The sequence below is a fragment of the Protopterus annectens genome, chromosome 12.part0 (genome assembly GCF_019279795.1).
Source record: "Protopterus annectens isolate FY-2018-M chromosome 12.part0, PAN1.0, whole genome shotgun sequence".
NCBI lineage: Eukaryota > Metazoa > Chordata > Ceratodontiformes > Protopteridae > Protopterus > Protopterus annectens.
In genome coordinates, this window is record NC_056746.1 from 172,651,305 (window position 1) to 172,678,045 (window position 26,741).

The window sequence follows — 26,741 nt, forward strand, 5'->3', positions numbered from 1 at the left end:
GTGTAAGAGTTACAAGACTTACACGGAGGCTGCAGTTAAACGGTGTGACGTCAGCATGTCATGCATATGCATGAGGGCATGCTGAATCACACCTAAGGCTTACACGGTCCGTGGAAGACAGTAGGGGCGTGTCCGTAGGCCGAGCCTTGCAAACGGACATGCCCCCAGAAGAGTAAAAGTCCCGAAAGTAAACCCCCACGACAGAGCCCGTGTAAATGTGAATAAATACAACACAACACATGCCCCCACAGACTACGAACATAAAATGTACAAATGAACATCTTATAATTTTTTTTAAATTGTAAAGATGTTTGCCCGTGAGTGCGTTTGCTTATGAGGCATGCCGTAGCTTAGCCACAGTTAGCAGTCAGTGGAAAAGCATACAAGAACTAAATATGCAAAGTAAGCCAAGAAGCAATAGCGTAGTGGTAGAGACGTCGGCTGAAGAGCAGGCAATCATGGTTCGAGCCCCCCAACATCAATTTTTATTTTTAGTGAAATAAGCATGAAACAAGTCCCTGACATATATGTACACATATAAAATTATATTTTATGTAAAATGTAATGAAATGGGCCATATATTTTGAAGAAATGTGAGATAATAAAAAAAAATTTCAGATGTGCCTATAGCTGAGCTACAGTTTAACAAGTTGAGTGCATCTGCCCATAGGTGAGCAGTGGTTTAACAGGTATAAAATGAGTGCCCGTAGGTGAGCAGTGGTTTAACAGGTGCAAAATGAGTGCCCATAGGTGAGCAGTGGTTTAACACGTTGAAACTGTGTGCCCATGGCTGAGTTGAGCATAATATGCGTGCTGACAGCCAAATGACGCGTAAACCAGCGTAACCCATTTGCGCAGAGCTGTGCACCGCGCCAACAAGCTAACTGACGGGCAACGTTGAGCAAGCTTAACAAAACTGCCTTTACACAGACACACCTCCTAGCCTGTGTAGACAGTCATAAAATATAAAAAGCAGTGGCTAGGTTCGAACCCAGGATACCATGCACCATAGTCAATACTAAACCACTAAGCCAAGACAGTTGCACTTAGAAATGTAGTAATAGCATATATATATATGAATGAATAGAAAGAGGAGCATGACAAAGCAGGTTTTGTGAAGCTGATACAATTCCAAAATGGCCAATCACAGATAAGTGCGGGAAAAGCGGCATATATAAGCCCCATAGGCGGGAATACACAGCATAACCGATTGTAGAACCGACTTGCAGCCAGAATGTCAGGTGTAGGTGAGGGTAGTTGCTTTCGAGCACAGAGGTGGGGCGCTGAGGAGTCCAAACATATGGTTTGGCTCCTTGTCCACAATCATGAGGCCCAACTCATGCAGGGCCAGGTCCTGTGGGGAGCATATAGGGCTGAGGCGTGGGACCGGTTGGCTCATGATCTCACCAGTGCCACAGGAATACCAAGGACTGGTGAGCAGGTCCGTCACCACCATGCGGACCTGAAGAGACGGAAGAAGGACCAACTGAACCGTTGGATCCAGGAGGCCCGGCAAATGCCCAACGCCCCACTACTGAGTAAGTTACATGTAATTATTTATGTAAGAAATTAACCTAGCTGATATTATGGAGATGTGTATTCCAATATTACTTTATTTATATTACAGCTGCAGGTGTCCGTTCTGCGAACCGTAGAGCCTATGGCGATAGGCTGGCATGGTTGCGCCACCAGGCAGGTCAGTAATCCTCTCCTGTAACTGTAAATAAATATATAAGTATGACAGTTAGCAAAAGAGTGCAGTGTAGTCACTAATTAATAAAATGTGCAAGTAACAGTGTAAGAAGGTTTGCAAGTATTGCTTGATTACAAAAGTGTGATGCAGTCTGTAATCCAAACAGAAAAATGAAACAAGTCTGAAATAAAGATGTCCCACCTTTAATATAATAGTACATAACCTGCAGCAGGCTGAAAAGTACAGCTGCAGAAGCTGAGTAAAACACGTGTGAAATATATCCCTGTTGAAATACAGAAACATGACAGAAGTGAGACTGTTGGAAAGGATTGTTATAACTACAGGTAAAACATGTCAATAAAGCCTAGAATTAAGTACCATCCTGAATTGTAAAAATAAAACAAGTGAGAGAGTGTGAGAAAGAGTTATGAATCCACCAATAAAGTACTAATAACTCCTGAATAAAGTATACTGCAGTCAGTACAGAATGAAATGAATGTGACAAACAGAACCAAACAGTAACATGTGTTGAAAATGTTACCGCAGCTGGAATGTGTATCCCAAAATCTGGATATGTTGCTCTCAGTCTGCAATATGCAGATAGTATGGTTGTCTGAAACACCAAACATCCACAGTTGTCTATAGCTATATAAAGCAAATGTAGCAGGATGCTGTAGCTGAACAGAGCCAGATATGAATGTATATGAATAAAAATAAAAATGTATATTGATGTAGCAGTAACATTCCTATCACCAACTTGAAGTAGTTATCACATAGGAAACTGTAGGCAGAACTGTAGTGTGTATATATCTGCAGCTATTAGAAATGTACAGCATATGTATTGGTATTTGAAGTTAATTAAATTTTCTTCACCCTACCCTATAACCACATATAATCCATTCCACGTGAAATTGGTATGTGCCATCACAATTAACACCTCTGGACATTTGTCCTGTTGGTTCATACATATTTGCATGTACGTTGATGCATCTGCCCTGTTCATACATCCAAACCTGATGGCCTGTTGCCATCAATCAACCCTGCATGTTGTTGGACTGTGTATTGCTGTTCAAAATATGCATGTGTTATGATTTCTGTTCAATGCTTTGAATATCTGGGTGTTTGGTTAATGGGAATACTAATGCATGCTGTTACAACTAATTGTGAATGGTATTGTACGTTACTAACCCAAACTGTCATGACATAATGCAAAACATAGGACGACAGGGAAGGCGGGTTCCAGTGGACCCACCTCTCCCTCCTCAGCTGGTGAGTGCACCTGGCAGTAGTGCCCAGGCTGGACCCTCCTCCGGTGGCCCTGTGCCACCTGCGGGTGGAAGCGCTGCAGGGGATGGGGCTCGTCCCCCCTCTGCAAGTGTGGCCGGAGGAGAACATCCACTCACCCTCCGTAGTGTCCGGACTGTGGTGCGTAGGAGATCCGGGAAGCTGTTCTTGGGCCCCTACGCCAGCTTGCGGCACAGGTGGCACAACTAACAGGCGTGCCTGCTGCCCGGCCTACACAGCCCCGTCCTGGGCAGTGAAGGCACAGTGGCAACTGCCCATGGGTGGGGATATCAGTTCCACTGTTGCCATCTGTGGGCTCATGGGCTCTAGATATCCAAACATCTGTCCCCGTCAATTGTGTAACCCCCCCACATGCCATACACCGCCCCTGTATGCGCCTTGTTTGTCTTGTCTGTTAACCTACCCAACCTACCACCCCAGCTATACGGACATCCTGTACCTGACATACCACTCTCACCTAGAAAAAAAAAGAAAAAAAAAAGAGCACTCTGTACCCACAACAAAATTACACCCCATACATAGCTGCCCATTTCGCACACATGTCTGCTGGACATGGAAACTGTCAATTACAATTGGCTGTACAACAAGTATTATTGTTGTCCTTACACCTCTTCTCAGGGGTGGAAGGTTTCAAATGTCACACCAAATTACAAACATATGCACAGTTGTTGCTGATGAAGAAATGGGCAGCTATGGGCCTTACCTACATCCTTCCTGCAAAACCCAAGCTTGTTTCCCTACTGTCTTACCCTCTTTGTGACCCCTTTTTCACCACTTTCCTGTCTCCACATTTTCATTTCTTTCAAAGAAATTAGCGCGGGTGTGCGCAAGAGTAAACACTTTTAAGCAGTTGTAAGCGGGTATGCGCGGAGCTGAACGCCAGTGCGCATGCGTGAGCTCCGCGCAAACCAGCGCTAACCCGGTTACAACTGCTTAAAAGTGCCTTAGTCACTCTGAATGACAAGGCCTGTAGTCCACTCAAAAGCAAAATAAAATCCCACTGTCATTCCCGAACCCAGGACCTTGGAAACAGTAGTCTGCATGACTTACCACTAAGCCATGACTGTTATATAAGAACATTGTGCTACAATAAATACATCATGTAATAGTAGGAATGAATGTAAAGGGAATATAGGATGTGTAGTACACAAAGCATGTCATGTATATTTACTGTCAAATGTAGTGGATTTCTATAATAGTAGTGTGTGAATATGACTGTATATGACGATCTCACACTCCCCCTGTCCCACCCCCTCTGTCACTCTCACCCCCTCTCTGTCACACTCCCCCCCTCCATATCTATAGCAATATATGTACATCGATATATATGTGTATATGTATACAGACATACATATATATATATATATATATATATATATAGAGAGAGAGAGAGAGATGTATATATATTCTGAGTGAGGCACATGTGTACAGATGTATTGCAACAGGTGCCTGGTGACAAAGGCATGGAGTGAACACCAGTGTCGAAACTGGAGTACCATACCCCATTTCAAATCACCTACACCAGTAACCACCAGATATGTGATTGGCTGCCCACCACTGCATGTGTCAGGGGTGAACAGGGTCATAAATGTGTACAATAGTCCCCCCAATGATAGTCACAGTGGCACACTATTCCTGGAACACCTGCACATGGTATGTGTCAGCAGACATGGTGTATCAGCTATGGACATGTAGGTCAGTGTACCCCTTCACACCACACAATGGCTGCCACGGTATGTACCTCACATGACAGCTACAGATATGGAGAATGACACAGTGACATGTACGACACTGTGACAATGCACTCAAACACATTACCAATGCACAGTGACTGACAACACCACAGAGTACACACATACTACCCACATAGAGGTTACCACTCCTGGATTTACATACTTAAGTCACACCCATGACAGATGTCCAACAACCATAGTAACACCTCAAACCATCCACAACCTAAATGACTGCTGTGTGTCGTCCTTGACACCGCTGTAGAGAGCACATGGCGGAGGTACAGGTTCCTACCCACAGATAAGACATACCCTGCAATAAACCACACAGCGTTAAGAAGCAAGACTCCCCAAGAGTACATGTCACACATACCCCTGCTGAATGTTAGTCAGATAGGTAATATGCCATATGAGTCACCCTGTGTAACTGTTTGACAGGAGCAGGTAACATCACATCACATGTGTCACAATGGTCAGGGTAGCAGAACAGTATGCTGCTGTAGTCCCAGGGGCAATAGCATATTGTATTGTAATGTATTGTATTGTGTTGTATTGGTATGTAGAGGTGCCTCCTTCGTGGAGTGGAACCACTGCTGCTGTACACCAGTGTACAGGTACATATACTGTAGTCAGGCTAGTGTTACATAGCACTTCTACATGTGTGTTTAGCTCCTCTTGGAGTTCATGTAGCATGCAACCGGGGATACCATCAGGTCCCATTGATGCTGTGTTTTCTGCTTTTCTGTACAGGTACATATACTGTAGTCAGGCTAGTGTTACATAGCACTTCTATATGTGTGTTTAGCTCCTCTTGGAGTTCATGTAGCATGCAACCGGGGATACCATCAGGTCCCATTGATGCTGTGTTTTCTGCTTTTCTGAGAGCGGCTCCCACCTGGACATCTAAGATGACAGGGAGGTTACATTCAGCTGGGATAAGTATGTCTTAGTTTGGGGGAGGGGGGGGGGACTTGCACTGAACCTGTCTGCCACAATGTTGCCAATATCTGTGGGTTCAGTGAATTATTTGTTGTTGTGTACTAACTATGAGCATATTGGAAGGTTTCTGACCAGGTTTCTAACATAACTGAAGAAGGCCTTGTGGTTATCTGTAGTGTCCCCGAATTCCCTCTCAAAGTTGCCCATGGAAGTTTGTATGAGAGAAAATAGCTCTTTACTAGTGCTGATCAGACATGCCTTCCCTTTATGAAATTATGCTCTGTCTTGCAGTAGCTTCCATCTTTTGTTATACAATCTGTCTATGGCTGGGGTCCACCAGACAGGATGCTTACCCTTTGTGGAGAGTGTCTTGGTCTTATATGGGATTGCATGATCCATGCATTCTCGGAGATGTCCGTAGAAGTCATTTGTGAAGGAGTCAGCATTGTGGGTTGTGTCTTCCACTGGCCCAGTGGGCTTAAAGGATACCATCTCAGTGTTACGAAGTGTAAAGTTTGCATTTGAAATGTTATTCACTGTAGTCATTTGTGCTGGTGGTGGAGGTGGGATATGTATATCCAGGGCAATTAGTTTGTGGTCAGATCACAGTAGTTGATGATGTACCCCATACAGTACCTCGATACAAACCCCCAGGGTGAGGATGTGCTTTGGACCTAAATCAGTGTTCTGACTGCTGGGGTTTGGTAGTATGTCGTATGGAGTGTGCCAGGTACTGTTGCACAGTTGTTGGCTGAGCACTGATACCTGGCCATTTACACGTGTATCCACAAATAGACAGACAGATGCCATATATGTGAGATATGTTGTATCACAACAGTCGAGTAGCATGTGTAGTATGTGTGCCAAATTCTGCTGACATAATTTGCTGATATCATGTTATTTCCTTTTTCAGGACCATGACTCACCAGCGCAATCCAGTGTACTCTGCAGCTGAGGATGAGGAAATACACCAGAGCCTGGTGCGGGATTATGCAATACTCTTTTCCTGCACCAGCCAGAATCAGCAGGAGAGGGCTGCACTGTGGCAAGACCTGGTCCGTCGGGTAAATGACATAGGCATGCATAATAGGACATATGAGCAGGTACGACATCACTGCAGTGATTTAATCAGAAATGTCCGTCAGGTTCATAGGTTGGTACTAGGCTATCAGCCCTAGGGCCTATACAAGCCTAGCCATAACAATTCCCTGGCTATTTCTTCCCACATTATTTACTTTCCTGGACCCCTGTCTATCAGGGCGACTGACGTGATCCCTGGGGTGAATTTCCTTTCTCCCATCCAATCGTCAAGGTTCCTCTTGAAGAGGTCCAAAGAGGCACTCTGCTTGACATGTATGGGCAATCTATTCCAGAGTCTGGGGAGTCTCTGGATCAGGAACCTGTCCCTCCAGCATGTTTTGTTTATTGTGATGACAAGGTTTAGATCCCTGGAACGTGTAGCACTGAGGGATTGGGATTTCTTTAAGTGTAGCATGTCCAACAGCTCTGGGTTTGACATGGCCTTGTATGTTAAGCAGAGATCGCCTCTGAGTAGACGATATGCGACAGAGTATAGCTGGAGTTTTTTAAGGCGGTCAGCGTAGGGCATCTGCTTTAGGCCTGTGATTCTTTTAGTGAGGTATTTCTGAGGCCTTTCCAGTTGTTGCAGATGTCTTGAGAGGTACATACCAAATGGGGCGTTGTATTCTATAATGGGTCTAATGAGGGATGAGTACAGTGGGACAATGACCTCCTTTTTTCTGGATGAAAAGCCCTTCGTGATGAGGTGTGCCACATAGAAGGATTTCAGCATGCATCGGATATCCACAGGCAACAGGTTGCCACAGGTGGTGGGGTGGCTACACATCCAAACACAAATGCCAAGAGGTCCAGCAAGACAAACAACGTTCTCAGTAGAAAAACACTTTAATGTGAGGAACAAAGCTTTCGGATAAAATCCTTTATCAATACTGAAAATACAAATGCAAATGCAGAGTATATATAGGTCTAAAAAAGTCATATGACCGGCAGCCAAGAAGTCACATGACCCAATCATTAAAACAAAACATGTAGAAATAAATAAATATGCAAAGCTAAAAAAATGCAACAGCATAATGCATACATGAAAACAAAAAACATTTAAAAAAGGAAGAATGTATATTTTTAAAAAAAGGGAGAATGTATATTTTTTAAAAAAAAGCAAAGTTTTAACCTAAAAATCACATAGCAAAGTTTTAACCTAAAAATCACATAGCAAAGTTTTAACCTAAAAATCCCCCACTCACCAGACTGGAGGGACTACTCATAAGTGTTGTGGCTCCAGCCCGCCAACAACAGCAGCAGCAGCAGACCTGCATTATGATGGAGGCTGGAGACACACAGCAGCAAGACTACGAGCGTGCAGGTAATATGCCATATGTATAGTTGTCTGTTGTGTACACTGGTAGTTAATGCATGTGTGAGGTGTGTCCTTGGTTTGTAGCTGTCATCATAATATTTAATGTGCAAGTGTGATATTCTCAATATCAGCAGCTGACCTGTGAAAGGCAACTGTTGTACTACTGACCTGTATCATGCTCAGTAACAATGGCACAACTGTGCCCACTGACATTAATTTCCTCACTTCTGCAGGTCCCTCCAGTGTAACAGCAATACAGCCTATCCATGCTGGTGAGTGTGTATTAACAATACCTTTAATAGTCTTGATAGTAATAGTAATATTAGGCTCACTTAGTAGTGCTGTGTCTATGCATGCAGGTGTGTCTGTGTCTGTGTGTTGATATCTCGCATACTGAGTAGTGTGCAACTGTGTGCAAGTGTGCAACTGTGTGCACCTGTGCACGTGTGCACCTGTGCATGTGTGCATCACTGGTAACATTGTGTAGACATTGTAAACTGTGTTTCCTGTTTCCCTCCCACAGGTTCTGGTGCTGCTCTGGTGTCATGCAGCAGGGAACCTGAATCAGGTGCCACGGGTACTGATAATGATGACATCTGTGTAATGGCACAGGAAGGTGTGCCAGGGTCCGTCAATGGTCAGCCAATTGACAGTACACAGCTGTCAACTCCATCAATGCGCACAGTCATCCTGCCAATACACCCTTTGTCACCAATGTCCCTAGGTGATGGACAGGATACAGTGGGCATTGACCAGGGTAATGTGGTATCTGTGGCACATGCTTCCCAACACAGCAGCCATGGACATGGCCCTGAGATGGTTCCACACAGACAGATGTCCAGGGGTTCTCGTGGGAGCATCCGTGGGCGTACTGCCCCTGTCAGACGTGCCCACAGAGGTCTTACAACCTCAGCGATGTTTCGGGCCGTCATGCAGACACAGTCATGTATGGAACGGTACACCAGACATGGTCTGAGGGAGCTGACAGCATGTCGCACAGCCATGGCTGACAGTATGCATGACATTGCGGCTGCCATCTGTAATTTCACCAATGTCATAGACAGACGTTGTGGGGACATATTAAATCAGTTCCACAACTACATGTCCATGGGCCAGGGCAATGGTGGACGGTTGAGGCGTCGACGTGGGTGTATGCCAGCAACAGCAGCAGCTGGCAGTCATCGCAGATGACAACAGGGCCGCGGCTGCCCCCATAGTGCCAGCAGCAGCCCCATCAATGCTAGGTCTGTGCTGTCATCAGACCGCCCCAGGAGACCACGTGCACGTGGCTCTGGACAGGCCCAACAGTGATCTGTGTCCAGTCAATGAACACCTGCTTCTGATGACAGTACCCAGTCTGGATTGGTACCGGATACAGTCCATAGCACCCCTGCAAGGCACAGGTACCATGTCCATGGCCAGAGACACTGATCTGTATGACCTAGCAGGTATAGTCTGTGGCTGTCCACGAACACCGGTATATGGCAGCCATGAGGTGGAACTGTGTGCATCCATACACACATGCGAATTGACAACACCTAGGGCTACTGCATACACGCACACACTGCATCAACATTGCCCCACCTTGTACTGCTGTCCCTCACCAACACACATACACATACATGTCAATTGGTGGTATCAGTGGCAGACTCAGGCATACCAAGTTCACACCCTGTGCATATGATGAAACTGTGCCACCTCCTGCAATCTGTAACATCAGTGCAGGTACAGGTTAACATGTTGCTGATGCACAGGGTGACTACATAGGCGTGTCGTAATAGTATCATGTTGTTAACAGTACTGTGTGCTGATATAATTGTGGGTATATCCCAGCATGCCTGATGCAGTTAGGGTATGATTGTCTTGTACTGTTTTCTACACCCATGGTAAGTACCATAGTGTATCATCTGCACATGTTTGCATACTGGTGGTAAGGATGCCAACAGAAGGCCACATATATAGGTAGCACATGGGGATAAGGTAATGAAAGTATTGATACGCAATGAAGGACATGTAAACTAGAAGTGGCATGTTGCCCACACTGGACTCTGCAATGCGGATGTTTGAGGATGTTGATGTGTGTGCAGTACTACACGACTGATACAAGACACACAGGAGCACCCTAGCACTGCAAGCTCACATCTCATACCATGCTACACAGCCCCAACACACAAAACTAACTTTCACAGGAGGGAGAGTCCCCATAAATGTCAGGGATACTGTGGTGGCAGGATAGGTAGCATACATCCTACTAAGTATGGAACCACTGAGTGAAGGCTCAGTGTCTGTTATTTGACATGTGTATTACTGCAGGTATGAGCACCTGGGTTTCCATCTGGTTATTGTACATCCCGATGGTACATGGTCTGTACACCTGTGTGCGCTGAGACTGGACCCTGGCCATCTGACCTGTGTATTTCCATGTACATGTGTATAGTGCCTGCATATTTGCACTGTGATCTACTGGAAGTGGTACAGCTTGTTTGCTGTACAATGGACTACATGCAGCCCTGCTTACTGTAGCTTTGTTTGCATGCATGTTTGCTTGCAGTTACCCTGGAACACTGATCCCACCTGCAATGCAGATTTACAGAGCTTCTGTGGACTCCTAGTGACATCTGCATAGCTTACTATATGTATGTCCATGTCTCACTTGACAGAACGTCACTGTTTGTCCTGTTCACATGTACGTTGCCTGTGACACATTGCATATGACTTTCCTGGCATTTGACCATGTGAGCAGTCATATATGCCAGTGCTAACTAATCACAGGCACTACACCCTCACATACTCACCTTCTGTACCTTGTTCCCCATTGGCTCTATGTGCTGTTAATCACCATGGCAATTACAATACTATGGTAGCATGTGCAAAGGTCACTTATCAATCACCTCTATGGTACAGTTGTGGAATATGTGAGTCATGTGGCAATGTCACAGCTGCCACATGTACACAGTCAACCCTCTCCCCTACACATGGACGTACAACACATGTATGAGATGCAACCACATAGCCAAACTGGGGACTAAGCACTCTGAACCCAGTACTGGCGTAACCTGTCAGGTGGCATGAAATACTACAGTGACTACAATACCAGTCTGATGTAGACTTACACTGACAGCAATCCAAACACATGAACACACTGGGGCATTCGTGGAGCCTCAGAATAGCATCCTGCCTGAGCAGCAGACACCTCTGCAGCTGGCACACAGGCATACATTAAGCCGGAACACAGCATGTGCAACACATAGCACACAAATCCTGTGTGCCAAACAGTCACAGCCTGTATGGCTAGACAACACACCTGCTACAGTTGTGTTAGGTACCTTTATTGTCCGGTACAGTGAGGTCCCGCTCACCAGGCTGGACGAGGTGAAGGTCACGGTGATATGCCCGTGGGGCACTATGGTCCACCACATAACACAAGCATACAGGTCAGTCAGAGGCATGGACACATATGACTCAGTCATTGTCCATGCCACTATGGCTGACCTGTGATGTACCTCCCTGGACTACATGATAGGGAACATAGAAGGGCTCTCTGAGCATGTGGCACAGGCTGGTATGACCCTGACCTTGGTTGGCATCATACCCTCACCAAGAATGCTGAAGTATTACTGAATGCTGATGAATTACTGTAGCTACAACACCCTAGCTGAAAGGTTCCTAGCATGTAGTCACTGCATTGCTATGGAACAACTTGTTACCACTCCCACAACACGTGAAAACATGCAGCACCTGTTCATCAACAACATGTAGACTATATGCCCCAGACCAGATGTGTATCCCTCGCTGCTAGGATGATTCCATATACAACTCACACTGTATATACACATACCACATGCAGCACCCGCACAGAAGACCACAGTCATAATGTTATCCAGTGCAATTACCATGTGTTCACATGTGGCAGGCGTCAGACATGGGAACTATTGAAGGTCACAGGTACAAATGTGTATTTGGCACACACATACATCATCTGTGTCCATTGCCATTACTGGTTTAATCAATGTCATGCATTATTGTGAACAACAACCCACACACATGGGCATTCTGTGTGACAAAAACACACGTGGCATGTGTGGAATTCAAACCATAACTAACTGTGCTATGACAGTAGTGAGAGACGCAGTAGCAGAGCGTGCTATTTGCATTACTGGGAGATTTGCCCTCTTCTGCTGTACTTGTAGGGTGCTGACATCATCTCTGTGTAGAGATTGGAATATGCAGCAGCTGGTGTGTTGTATTGGTTGCCAAAAGGGTCAGTTCTCTCACACATGTAATTGCACACACCCTACTTCCACCCCCCCCACACACGTGGCATGTGTGGAATTCAAAGCCATAACTAACTGTGCTATGACAGTAGTGAGAGACGCAGTAGCAGGGCATGCTATTTGCATTACTGGGAGATTTGCCCTCTTCTGCTGTACTTGTAGGGTGCTGACATCATCTCTGTGTAGAGAGTGGAATATGCAGCAGATGGTGTGTTGTACTGGTTGCCAAAAGGGTCAGTTCTCTCACACATGTAATTGCACACACCCTACTTCCACAGCCACAAGGGGGAATACATATTGCACCTGACCATCTGCAACATGGGTACTCACTGTTCCACACCAGAGGTAGACCACCATTGTTGATATCTGACCATACCCACCTTTCCCTGGACATCCATATCCCATCCCCACCCCCAGGCAAGGTTGTCACTGCAAACAAAGTGTATTTATCAAAAGCAGACTTTGCACTTGTGAAGACTGGGGTGGAAGACTTCAAAGGACCCATGCTGGGGGAGTATACAGGCCACTCTGCATAATCCTTGACAACTGCATTCTATGAGCATGTGGAAGGTTTGCATTGATCATGCTATCCCAAATATACCCATGACTCCTCCACAACAGGACACCCTGTCAGGTGTACACCAGCCATATATGAGCTGTCCAACAGACGTAGCGAGCTAATACATTGCAGAGCAGTAGTCCACAGAGGGAGGACATCTCTGAACAGTACTGGCACGACACTTCAATCTCTCATAATCATCACGACAATGTGTTGACAGTGAAATTGTCCAGACACTGCAGATAAGGCTCCCTTCAGTCTGTTATTGACACCCACTTACTGTTAGAGGTCCTCACCAACCCTCTTCCAGCACACACCAACAACATGGATGTGACATAGCAAATTCAACCCCTGGGATCTCCACTGTGTCCCTGCCTGATGGAGGCACAGCACACTAGTCTCAAACGGTGCCTTATGTGACCTACTTTACAGTGGCACAGTAGCCTACTGTACTGGGGATGCAGACGCCAAGCACACTCTGGCTAAGCTTTCATTCCCTAGGGCAAACAGCCTAGTATTGACCTCTACACCCATATGTTTAATTGTCAGATGCACAATATTTGTTGCTGATAGACTGTTTGCAGGTCTTTATTGCCATAGCATTCCCTGTTTCTATGAACAACTTATGTATCTGTGGAAGATGTTTGAATATGAGAGGGATCCACTATATCACTTATGTCTCTGTAGTCATTTAACTGTGTGCACTGAGCAGATTGCTGTAATGTGGTTGGTTCCTGGAATAACATGTACAAATACCAGATATGTGTGGCCAACTGCTAAACTGAGATATGGCCTAAGTGTGTGAGCATGCCCAGTTCAGCCTTTCCATGGTATGTTGTCTGACATATGTCTCATTTATCAAAGTGTGTGAGCATGCCCAGTGTGAGCTTTCCATATGTTGAACTCTGCAGTCCACCACATTTGTGGATGAGTGTGAACTTCAACAATATCTCACGTTTATGGTTGTGTGTTGGGTGTCATGTTGTGTACTTACTGGCCAACTGCTTCATGTCTGAACACAACAGGGATTATACTGTGCCTGCAGGGTTTGCATGGGATACTTTGCATACAGTTGTCAACATCCTTTCATACTGACCTAACACTGTAGTACCATATAGTGTACTGGTTCAGTACTTTCACTGTGGTGGACAGTATCCTGGGCTTTAGTCCTATCAAATTTATATAGTGAGCACAACAGACTGTTTAGGGGCCAGTTGTGCACATATGACCATGTTGCATTATGTTCAGATATGGACTACTTAAACCAGGCTTGTCCAACATTGGTAGTGTATTCCACAACATAGGTGGACATTGGCAAACACTAGCGATGTGCCCTAGGCCATTTCTAATGCTAGTCAGAGAGTGTGTTTGTCCTTCGACACACATTGTAACTGGAGTTTGCCATGACATATGTCATGGTTAGTATACTGTGCCTCCGTCTACCTGTGACATAACAGTGATACCTAGGGTAAACTTACCATCTCCCATCCACTCAGCAAGATTCCTCTTGAGGAGAGTCGATGGGTGACTCTCTGGCTAACCTGTACTGGGAGTTTACTCAAGAGTGGGGGTGGTTTCTGTGTTATGGATCATTCAGTACAGCTTGTCCTATGTATGTCAGTGCTGGGGTTCAGGTCTCTCATGTGCATAGCTCACTGCCATTCAGATTGTACAAGGTGCAGCATATTCATTGATTCCAGCTTGGACATGGCTTTATACATCAGGCACAGCTTGCCTCTGGGCGGGCAGTATGGCAGTGTGTGGAGCTGCAGTTTGTTTAATCAGGCAACACATGGCATCTGTTCAAGCTCTTTGATACTCCTGGTGAGGTACTTTTGGGGTCTTTTCAGTTGATGGAGGTGTCTGCTGAGGTACATCCCACAGGGGCCATTGTAGTCAATTGTGACGCTGATGAAGGATGACTGCAGAGCCACAATGACCTCCCCTGATCTAGATCTCACTACCTTCATGATTAGGTGGGTATATGGTATGTTTCTGTAACCACTACAGCCACATGCTTGTCCAACGCAAGATATCTATCAACTTGTGTCCCCAGGTCTCTTATTACATCTTAAGTACTTAATGGGTTAACAGCTATGTGGTATTTGGTGGGCACTTACTGTATATCCACAGGGGTTGACTATACAGTTTTCTGCAATTAGCTTGCTGACATGGCTATGGCACCAGTTGTCTGTTTCTATGTGGCCCTTTTGTGGAATGCTTCTGTCAGCTGGAGGGTCAGATATGGTGGCCAGTTTGTAGTCCTCTGCATACTTGTTCAGACACAGTCCTTCCATGTTGGCCTGTACCTATGGGACATATATACCAAACAAGGGAGGTCCCAGGACTGAGCCTTGTGGGATGCCAGTTGTATCTAGTTTGTAGTCTGACATGGCTGCAGCATTTCTGACCATGTCAGTTCTGTCCTTGGTCTGGTTTGCAACCCCACTACTGACATAGGGGTTTATATTTAAGCTGGTGAGCTTATCTATAATGAACACGTGGGGTATTGTATGGAAGCCTTTTGCAAGGTCCAGCTAGGCTGTGTGGACCACATTCCCCTCATCAATTACCCTAATGATGGTTTCAAATGAGTCAAACATGTTTAAGGGGCAGGATCTGCACTTAAGAAAGCCACACTGGGTAGGGTCCAGTGTCAGTAGGTCCCCAATATCTTTATGTCTGAGGTACATGCTGATCCTTTCCATAGCTTTGCAGACCAAGCTTGTCAGCATTCTGGGGTGGTAGTTTGCAGTATCCATTCAGGCAACACCTTTGTGGAGAAGGACCACTGTTGTACACTGCTCTTTGTGTACATATCCTGTGGTAAGGCTGACATTGAGCAGTAGTGTTATTTGGCATTCCATTCTTCTTGGAGTCCATGTTGGACTCAGCCCACGACACCATCTCATACCATTGATGCTGTGTGTTTTGCTTTGTAGATGCTGGCTGTTACAGCAGCATCTGCAATGTCAGGGGGCCAGCACTCTGCTGGGATAGATATGTTGCATTTTTGGGGGGGGGGTTGCACTGCACCTGTCAGGTTGGATGTTGGCAATATGTATGTGTGTTTGGTATGTTGTTTGTAATATTTGAGTGATTCAGAGCATATCTGTGAATTCCCAACAAGGTTCCTACCATCAGTTAAGAAAGCCTTGTGATTATCCTTAATGTCCTGTACAATTTGTATTTTCATAGGTTCATAGGTTCATACTAGGCTATCCGCCCTAGGGCATTTCTAAGCCTAGCCAGAGTGTGTGTGGCTTTCGCCACCCCTTGCTATGTGAATATTATGGCCATTTCTGATTTACTTTACTGTGCCTCTGTCTGGATGTGACACAGTGAAGACCCCCAGTGTACATCTATGATCATCCATCCACTTGGCAGGATTCCTGTTGAAGAGAGTCAGTGAGGGGCTCTGCCTAACATGGAGTGGGATTCCGTTCCAGGGTGTAGGGAGCCTCTGGGTTATGTATCTGTCCCTCCAGCACATCCTATTTCATTATGTGTTGAGGTTGACATCTCTCACTCTCACAGCTCCGATGGATTTCGGTTTTCTGGGGTGGAGCATGTCCATTACTCCTGTGTTGGACATGGCCTTGTACAACAGGCATGCAACGCCTCTGCGTAGGCAGTATGTGACTGCATACAGCTGGGGTGTCTACAGCCAGGCAGCATATGACAAATATTTGAGACCCTTTATCCTCTTGGTGAGGTACCTTTGAGGTCTTTCTAACTGCTGCAGGTGTCGGGTAAGGTACATCCCAAATGAGGCATTGTACTAGATTATGGGTCTGATAAGTGAACAGTATAGGGGCACAATGACCTCTGTTGACAGATGTGAATCCTTTCATGATACGGTGTCCAATATAGACAGTCTTCCTAGCCACGTTGGCAATGTGAGTATCACATGACAGGTTACTGTCCACTTGTGTCCCTAGGTCCCTGATTACTCCTTCCATACATAATGGATTACCACCTATGTGGTAATTTATGAGTACCTTGTTTGGTATTTGGTGAGACATTCATACTGTCCAGTGTCTTCAGGACGGCTGAGTGGGGTTCCTGTGTGTGAGAGTGTAGTCTGTAGCATGCTACAGACTGTACAGCAGTTTTGCCTACAGTTAGTTGCACATGGGTGGTCTCCGATGCTTTGTGCATTGTCAGTTACCTGGAGGTGTGGGTGTCTGTGCTGAATATGGATACTCCCCCTCCTTTTATGTTTTGGTCCAGGTTTTGGGGCCATAACGCATGATATGAGGTATAACCTGGTAGTGCTGGTGTGCTGTCAAGAGCCTTGCTGCAGGTTTCTGTCACTGCACGGACATTGATGTTCTTCATACTGGGGAGGGCCTCGGGAGCATGCATGTTGAGGTTTACACGTCTGGCATTGGGCAGCATTACCCTAATGTTTCTTTCCAGTTATGCTTTCTAGGGAGGAGGGTTAGTCTTTTCAGCCTTGCCTATGAAAGGCTCTATGGAGGTGGCAAGAGCCTTATCCAATATCCAGACGCCCAGGGGTAACAGGTGCAAGCCATCCCTGGCACAGCAGTGTGGCTTGTCAAGCATGACATCCCAAGCAGACAGACATTGGATCCCCTTGGAATGACACCAGTAATTGTGCCACTTGTTAAAGCTGATCATTCTGTGTTTGTACTGTGGCATCATTCGTGGTGAGGGTAGGATGCTGCACACGGTCAGTGTCATACCTGCCTGGACTACATAATCGGAGAGCTCATCTATGTCTCTTTTCATGTAGTCTGGGGAGGTACATCTCAGGTCATTCACGCCAGCATGGACAATGACTGCATCATATTTCTACTTGCTTTGGGGTGACCTGCGTACTTGTGTTATTTGGCGTACTGTAGCAGCCTACAGGCAGCTTACTGTACCCTTTCCCTTGTTCAGTCTGGTGAGCAGGACAGCAGTGTCTCTGACTATGGAGTCACCTATTACAACTGTATCAGGCATGCTGTTTCTCCTTCTGGCCTGTGACTGTTTGGCACACCAGCTTTGTGTACTATGTATTGCATGTGCTATGTTTGGAGGTAGTGGTTGCTTGGGTGTCTGCTTTGGAGTCCTCTGTTGATGTGGTGTGTTTGTAATTAGGGCCTCCGGGAATGTTTTTCTGTGTTTATGTCTTTGGTTTGCAGTTGTGATAGGTCTATGTGAGACTGGGTTTGTGGTGTGTGTGGTTACCTTCTCCTCCTGACTAGTTTTGACAGTACTGAGTTGAGAGAGCTCAGCCTCCAGTTTGGATAAATGGTTGCATCTCTCACATATATTTGTATTTCTTGGGGGGAGGTGAGGGTTGTCTGTGTAAATGGGGCAGGTGTAACATTGCCTCAAGATTCACAGATTCAACTTGTTGTAGCTGGCCTTAGTGGATTGTATGAGTGGACATATTTTATTGCCATACTACTGATCAGTGATTACTTCCCTTTTTATGTTTGCTCTGTCATGTAGTAGCTTCCTCATTCTCTTGCATGGTTTGGTAATGGCTGGAGTCCACCATGCCATATGCCTGCGTGTATGGCATTGTGTCTTGGTTTTATTTGGGATTGCATAATCCATGCATTCCTGGCAGTGTTCATGGAATGCCTGTATAACAGGTTCTGAGGTGTGGCCCATATTTTGCACCTGCACAGGGCCTTTAATGGATTCCACATCAGTTTGGTGGAGTGCAACTTTTGCTTTACACATGTTTTTCACTGTGGTTTTTCTGACCAGGGACTGTGGACTAGATGTGTATATCCTGTGTGATTACTCTATGGTCTGGTCTTACCAGTGAGGGATACACTTCTCATCTTGCCATCCAGTACCCATGTTGCTGATTATCACATCCAGTATGCTTACCCTCTTGTGGGAGTGGTACGTTGTTCCTGGGCATTTTGGTTTATGGATTCTAGGCACTTTTGTCCTACAGTGTTGGAGCTAGAATAATGCTCCCAGTCTATGTTTGGGAATTTTCAGTCACCCAATATAATGTGGTTTGGAGGGCTTGATATATTCATGTATTCCAACATAGGCCAAGTGCAGTTCCTGGTGTTAGGATGGTAGTCTGTTGCAGGCTATAAACTGGGAGGCAGTTTCAGCCACTGTTACTTGACCATGGCTAGTACATGCTGCTTCTTGTTGTGGTACCAACATGGGGGTGTGGTTATCCTTGACAATTATTGCTAGTCACCCTCCTTTTGTAGCTTGTATGAGGTGTAACCTGGTAGAATTAAGGTGCTGTTGTGAGCCTTGATCCAGTTTTCTGTTACAGGACAGATATCAACATTCTCCATACTGGGTGAGTTTAGACTGCATGCATCTTGCTGTTTAGACTTCTGGCATTGGGTAGCATTACATCTAGGTTGTTATCCCTTGTGATACCTATGGAGGTGGGTTTGTGTTTTGAGCCTTACCTGTTTAAGGCACGCTGTGGGTAACAACAGCCTTTGCCAGTATCCATACAGCCAGGACTGAAAGGTGCACGCCACCCCTAGCAGGTGGTGCATCATGTCATGCTCAGCATGTCATCCCAGGCTGGCACACATTGGATCCCCTTTGACTAACAGCAATACTTCAGCCAATTATTGCGATTGATCATCTCATCGTCATATTGTGGCATCATGCTTGGTGAGGGTAGGATGTTAGTCAGGGTCATCAAGTTTGCATATACTACATGGTGTTACATTGCTTAACACATGGCATTCATGCCTCAGATGGTGCTGCAGGGCTGCCTCTGTCGGATGCACATACTACACTCCCTGTACATGTTTGAGAGCAGGTTATGTCATTTTAGGCATCCCTGTTATTACATGAGTGAGTCAGAGAGGGGTATCTTTCCCAGGGTTCCTACTGAGCCAGTGTATGTGCTATGCGTTGCCTCTTTGCCAAGGCCAGGGCATACTGGGCATGCCTACTTCTGCCTACTGGGGCAGGCTCAGGTTGTTCCTCCTCCGAGTCACACTCTGCCTGTGATGGCCTTGGCAATGGTAGGGGGCTGTTTGGCCCGGCCCTATGCTGGTCCTGCTGCAGCTGTTTCCGCAAGATCATATTATGTAGCATAGCACATACCATGACAATTTGGGTACATGTAGTTGGTGAGTACTGCAAGGCTCCACCAGATGTGTCCAGACACCGGAACCGTGACTTGAGCAGCCCAAACACAAGCTCTATTACATTACTTGTTTGTGTGTGTGCCTCATTGTGGCGTTCCTGTTCAGGTGTGTGTGCGTTTCTGATGGGTGTCATCAGCCACGGCTCCAGTGCATAACCTGCATCCCACACTAGGTGTCCATGTGGGATGTCCCCATTGGCAAATGTCTGGTACAGCTGCGTCAAATGCCAGATATGGGAATCATGGTAGCTCCCAGGGCAGCCAGCACACACATTCATTATTACGCCCTGGATATCACACACGACCTGGCAGTTGATGGAGGGGAAGCCCTTGCGGTTAATGTAGGCCCTACCCCGCTCATCGGCTGGTGCTTTGATGCGTATGTGAGTACAGTCTATTGCACCCACTACCTCAGGGTATTCCGCTATTTGCTGGAAGAGACGCATATTGCTGGCCAATACCTCACGGGCATTGGGGAAATATACATGATCACCGACATGTGCTGACATGGCATCCAGGAACTGGTGCAGTACCCTGGAGGCTGATGCCTGTGATATACCCATCATATCACCAGTTGGTCTCTGGAAGGTACCTGTTGCTAGTATTCTTAGGCCAACACATACCTTGGTTTCCACTGGGATGGGTTCCCCTCTGTTGGTTCTGTGTGTGAGGCGTGGCCTGCACAGCTCAACAATTTGCTGCAGGAGGGCTCTGTCCACTCTATAGCGCTCCACTATCTCCAGCTCATGTAACCCGTGGTAGGTGACCCTGGGCCTGTACACTCTTCTCCGTCTCCTCACTGTGGGTTGTCTGGCACCATTTGCATTGTCACCACCCTCAGCAAGTAGCCTATGTCTCCTTATGACAGCTATGGCAGCCCCTATCATTTCTGCTCTGAGTTCAGCTTTTTCAGTTTTCACTTCTAATAGCTTACTCCTGTCTTGCAGTGTCTCTTGAGAGAAACATCCTGTACTGCTGTTTGCAGAGTTTTAAGTGCTTGGCTGGGCTACTATTCTGCCTGTGTAATTGCCTGCTTCTAATTGTTTTCACCTGCTAGCTCCAGCAGTATTCCCTGCTAGCTTCCTACTAATTCTGTTGCTTCCTGTTTCCTCAGGGGGGAGCAACGCGCATACCAGCAGAAACACGCTCACAGTGGCTTACACCGTTTAGAATTGTCTTATTCGGGTTAAAATGTGCACACACCAGCGCAAACAGTCTTATAAGTCTGCCAACAGGCTCCCACATGCTCAGTCTGCCTTACACACGCACACACTGCTCTACTCGCACCTCATGGCGCGCACACGTGCGCATGCACGCCCAGCAAGAAACTTTGGTGTAAGCAACAGTGTACACCTTCCATTTCTTGACTTTCCCATGCTTATCTTGGGGCACTCCTCTTTCCATGATATGTGTCTGACATCTGTCATGTAACACTGACCTCCAATGAACTGCATTTCTTTCTGCCATTCCCCCCTGTGATGTCACCTATCTCCTACTCTATTCCTCCCCCTTATGTATCTCTTACACTACTCAGAATGTGCTCATTTGCTATGTGACAGTGGAATTCAGTATCATAACACTCATTTACATCAGATTGCCTACTAATACTTAGTTACATGTCTTAGACTCAGCTTCCTCCCTTAGCAACCACTAAACGGTGGCCATGTTGTTTTTGGTCTGCTGGTCCCTGCATAGTAAATTCATGTATTGCATAAAACCCACATTTGTGGGTTTATAACCTTCATTTTTATGTTTTATATAGCGCAGCCCGTTTGCGCAGGGCTGCGCTGTGTTTAAACTTCGGCGAAAAAAAACATATTTATTTCTCATATTTGCATCGGGGTACCTTGCCAATGGCCACATATTTGGCCATTGGCATGCTGCCTGACACATATGCACCCTTTATTTGGAGCTGACATGGCTCCATTGTGTTATTTGCAGAAACGTACTCAGTTGTCAACTGAGTACATTTCTGCAGCTAAAACGGCTTTTAAACGGGCTGCTTTGGGCTTCCTGGATCGCTAATATACCTCATTTGCATGCCTTTCGGCTGCAAGTGAGGTGATTAGCATATCCACGCCCACTCCGTGTAAGTGACGTTTTAGCTGGTCTCTTACACGGAATTTCGGGCTGTTCCTGGATTGCGAGGGCTGCATGGAGTCTTACATTACTCTTAGACTCCATGCAAGCCTTCGTGAATCCTGCCCATGGTCGTGTGAAGGAACCATGGTAGATTTTTGATAGTTGATAGTGAATAATAGACCATCTATGAAACCGTGAAGAGCAGATTCTCTTGAAGGGTATCTGTAGAGTGAGCCTGGAGAAGATCATCCAGGTATGGGAAAATCTGAATATCCCTTGTAGATCAGAGTGTGTACATACCTTTTAGAAGTTTCCAGTCAGCATATAAGTACTGAACACATGCAAGCTAAAGTGTCATTTTGCAGAGAGTTGCAGAGGTATAAGCATGCATGTCTGTACTAGTCAGTCAGTTAGTTCATTTATATTTTATGTTGCTGCTATCCATCCTGATGTGTTTGTATGCAATATAGTACAGAAATTAACATGCTAGCCTCTTCATCTTAACTAGTTACACAAGACAAGCAACATGGTGTCAGAAGTTGGATCCAGAGTCAATACCAGGAGGCACAAGTTTAAATTGGAGGAATACACATGAGTAGATCAGTCCCTACTGCTCAAACGACTCGCAACGCAGGTCAGAAATGAATTCCAGGTACCAAATTATTTTTTTACTCAATGAATATAAAACAAAGCACTTTGAATACTCAAAACAAATTTCTAATTGAACAAAATGTTTGAAACTGTGACATGTTGACAAAATATTCAAAATAGTTATGAAAATGTTTGAAACAATGTCTGAATCATATAAAATAAGGAAAAAAATATTTTTTACTCTGTGCTACTTTTTCATATTAACTAAAGCTATTACAGATATTCGAAGTGTACAAAATGTTTGCAAGTTTGTGCAGTATTACAGTGCAGTTATTTTCATAAAATACAGCCATTTCAAAGAATATTTTGCAAAGTACAGTCTTCGAAGAGTATATTGTGCATTTGAATGTTGTTGCAAGTACTTGGTGTTTGTGCATGTTCATACATAATTACAAGGGCCATATTTGCACTGTATTTATGCATAATTTGTTGGCATGGCAGACAGATTTTGCAGACCTGCTCCACTTATATTTGATAGTAATACTGCAGAAAATTGGAGAGTGTTTGAGCAAAAGTATGATAGTTTCATACAGGCTGCTTTTTCTGATAAAGATGCATGTACAAAGGCATTTATTCTGCTTAATTTAGCTGATTCAGAAGCCATAGAAAGAGAACGTTCATTTGTGTATGCACCTGCTGTGTATGCAGGGGAGGGGGGTAAACGCCATATAGTGGTACCGGCTAAAATTAAGGAAGGCCCAGAGTGCTTAAATGTGAATTTAGAGAAATGTATTACCCCCAAATGAATATTACAATGGAAAGGCACATAATTTACACAAGAGATCAAAAGCCTGGTGAAACTTTTGCAGCATACATAACTGACTTGAGAAACAAAGCTAAAATGTGCAGATTTGGTGGTTTAATGGATTAGTTGATAAAAGACAGGCTTGTGTGTGGTATTAAAGATGATGCAGTGAGAAAGATTTTGCTTCTAATGCCATAGAGATTTGTAAAATACACACGCTCACAGAAAAGCACACGAATATGGTTACAAATGAGAAATGCATGCTTTCAGTGCCTTCCGGTGCTAATGTTGATAGTATGCAGCACACGGTTAAAAAAAACAGGCCCAAGCACATGGCAGCTTCGGAGTCCTGCAGCAGTCCCTGGGAAACCCCCGAGTCTTTCTACCAAAATTTCAAAGTGTGCACTGTAAAGCAGACATGCTCAGTGAAGCACAAGGGTGAGTGAGCAAAATTAAAGCATGTGCCCTCACCTAGCCTCATGGTTAACTGTCATAATTATGGTGGAAATCATGAGCCTAAAATAAAAAAGTGCTTAGCTTTTGGATATCAGTGTCACAAATATAAAAAGTGGAATCATTTTCAAAGGTTTTGTACATCAAAAGAGGTCCATTCTTTTAATAAGAGAGAACATTCCAAAAGACAAGTTGTTCAACTAAAAAGCTGTGACCCTACTTTTTACTTTTATGGTGTGTCTGTGCTTGGTGAAACAGTCAAATAGGCAAAGAGTGAAGTATTTTGTACTCTTTTGATTAATGGGAGACCCATAGAGCTGAAAGCTAATTCATAGATTAGTACTAGGCTAACTGCCTTTGTGCGCCATTTTAAGCCTAGGCAATTACCCCATTTGAGAATCAAACCCTGCACCATTGGTTTATAAGGCAAACACCTTAACCATTATGCCAATCTCCCACCCCTATAGGTAACAAAGAGTGCCTACTGCTTTTTTGATGATGGTACTTATTTGCTCTGCCATCCCTGGTATCACAGCCTAGGTGTCACAATCTGCAATGGTAGCCCCTTGCCCATCTTCACACCAGTAAAGAAGAAAGGGTACACCTTTTCCACAAAGGTGTCTTTGTAGGTGTAGATACAGCAGAACTCATAAGGGTCATAGAATGACAGCAACCCTTTCTCACAATCAAGGTATACTCCAATCCTCCTAGGCTGCTTGGTCAGCTTAAGAGGGGTAGGAGGCACAGTATAGGCCCCATACACCTCTCCATCTCAAATAATGGCCCAGAACCCATTGGAAGGTGATGGTTTTACCTCCCCCTTTCGAGTCACAGAATCCTTTGCCACACCCAATCCCCACTCAGTCTTTATACCAACATCCACTTCCCAATAGTATCTTCCAGAGTCAAATCCAGTGTTGCCCAGAACACATGCAGCAGGGTCAAACCTCTCAGGAAGGTTAGGCACTGATCGTTTCTTGTCACCACAATGCACTCTTGTCTGTCCATCAAGGATCAAGAAGGGGCAGGCAGTCTCAGGGTTTAACATAACTGGTTCTGGAGTTAATTCGAGAATATTAAGCATCTTCCTCCAGATCCAGTACTGCAGTGGCCCAGCATACTGGTCATCACTTAATGCCACAGGGGACAGGTCCACATCTTTACTTGGGATATTGGTCCTTTCCTGCATTTCTTTCAGTTTCATCAGAAAAGAGATTTCATCTTCCTCTTCAATGCTCTTTTCTATTTCATCTACTCCAGTGGTCAGCAACTGTAGCTCATTCTTGATAATCTGGATGCGCTGCTCCAGGATCTGTCTTAGTTGCTCCTCATCTTCATGAAGTTTCCGTAGCAGGGCATTCTCTTCTTCATACAGGAAGGCATGCAACTTGCCAAAGCTCTTCTTGATTTGCTCTTCCACTGCCCTGGTCTTCTCTGGAATCGCATTGAGCTGAGCTTCAAAGTTTTCTATAATCGAGTTCTGCTGGTCTCTCTTGTGGGACAGATTCTTCAGGGATTTCTTTAGCTGCTCCTTAAATTCTCCTGCTGCTTCTTGGGCAATGAGCACCTCATGGTGAAGATGCTTCCTGGAATCCCGACAATCCAGGCAAATTACTTCAGTGTCGGTGATACAAAAATGCTCCAGCTTCTTCTGGTGTTCTGTACACAGAGGGTAAGAATGCATCTCCATTGCCATCAATTGCCTCTGCTGCAGATACTCTGTGATATTGTTCAGCAACTTGTTGGTTCAGAAGTTGTCCCCTTCAAACACAGTACTACAGTGAGGGCAGACGCAACTACCAAACTCTTGCCAGTGCATGGTTATGCAGCCACTGCAGAAAAAGTGTTGGCAAGGTAACTCTACTGGATCAGTATAAAGCTGGGCGCACAAAGGGCATAAAAGCTGCTTGAACAGCGAATCCGACGAGGAAGAGACTTCCATTGCTCCAAGTTTTACTTCAACGTGCTATTTACATTGGCGAACAGATTCACAAACGGGTTCAAAGTGCAGTGCTATGTCAGCAGAAACGTTTGTTATAGTAAGAGCTGGTGAGAAACTTGATTTGGTGAAGTGTGCGAAGCTTGTTGCTTATGGTGATGAAGAAATTCAAACTGAAGGCTCAGTAATGCTGGGAACAGCCATGACTTGCAGTTTTATGTAGTCAAAAGGCAATTACAGTCATTACTAGGCCTCTAGAGACAGTATGAAAATGGGAATACTTTCATTTAATAAGGAAGTCCACCATGTGAGTTTGAATAGCTCCAATTTTGCCCAGACTATTTTTTCTGACTATGCTGATCTTTTTGAAGACAAACTAGGCAAACTCCCAGTTGTATACTCCATGAAGTTAGACCCTGTAGTAAACCCAGTTGTCAGACCAGCACAGAAAGTTCCACTAGCTATGCAGAATAGAGTCAAAGCTGAGTTAGACAGAATGGTGCAGCAAGGAGTGATTTGTCCAGTAGAAGAACCAACTGAATGGGTATCCTCCATGGTGGTAGCTCATAAGAAAAGCTCAAAGGATATCAGAATATGTACTGATCCACGAGACTTGAACAAAGCATTAAAATGACCTATCATCTAATGCGTACAATCAAAGAAGTTGCTGCTCTTATGCCAAATGCCACTGTTTTTTCTGTCTTAGATGCAAAAAGTTCATTTTGGAAAATTTTGCTTGACCGAAAATCTTCATTGCTGACTACTTTCAGCACACCTTTTGGCAGGTACAGATTTTTGAGAATGCCTTGGGATAAATTCTGCTAGTGAAGTCTTTTAGTGTTCAATGGAACATTTTTTTCTGGTT

At 45.1% G+C, this 26,741-nt stretch overlaps 1 protein-coding gene across 1 annotated transcript in view; it reads right to left on the minus strand.

Annotated features, from left to right (window-relative positions):
* The window catches only part of PKD1 (polycystin 1, transient receptor potential channel interacting), a 2,476,043-nt gene that overhangs the window by 285,431 nt on the left and 2,163,871 nt on the right, over window positions 1-26,741 (minus strand). The window contains exon 43 of the mRNA XM_044088902.1: window positions 24,752-25,523. Within this exon, the coding sequence (XP_043944837.1) occupies window positions 24,752-25,523 (772 nt within the window). The remainder of the gene's footprint in view (window positions 1-24,751; window positions 25,524-26,741) is intronic.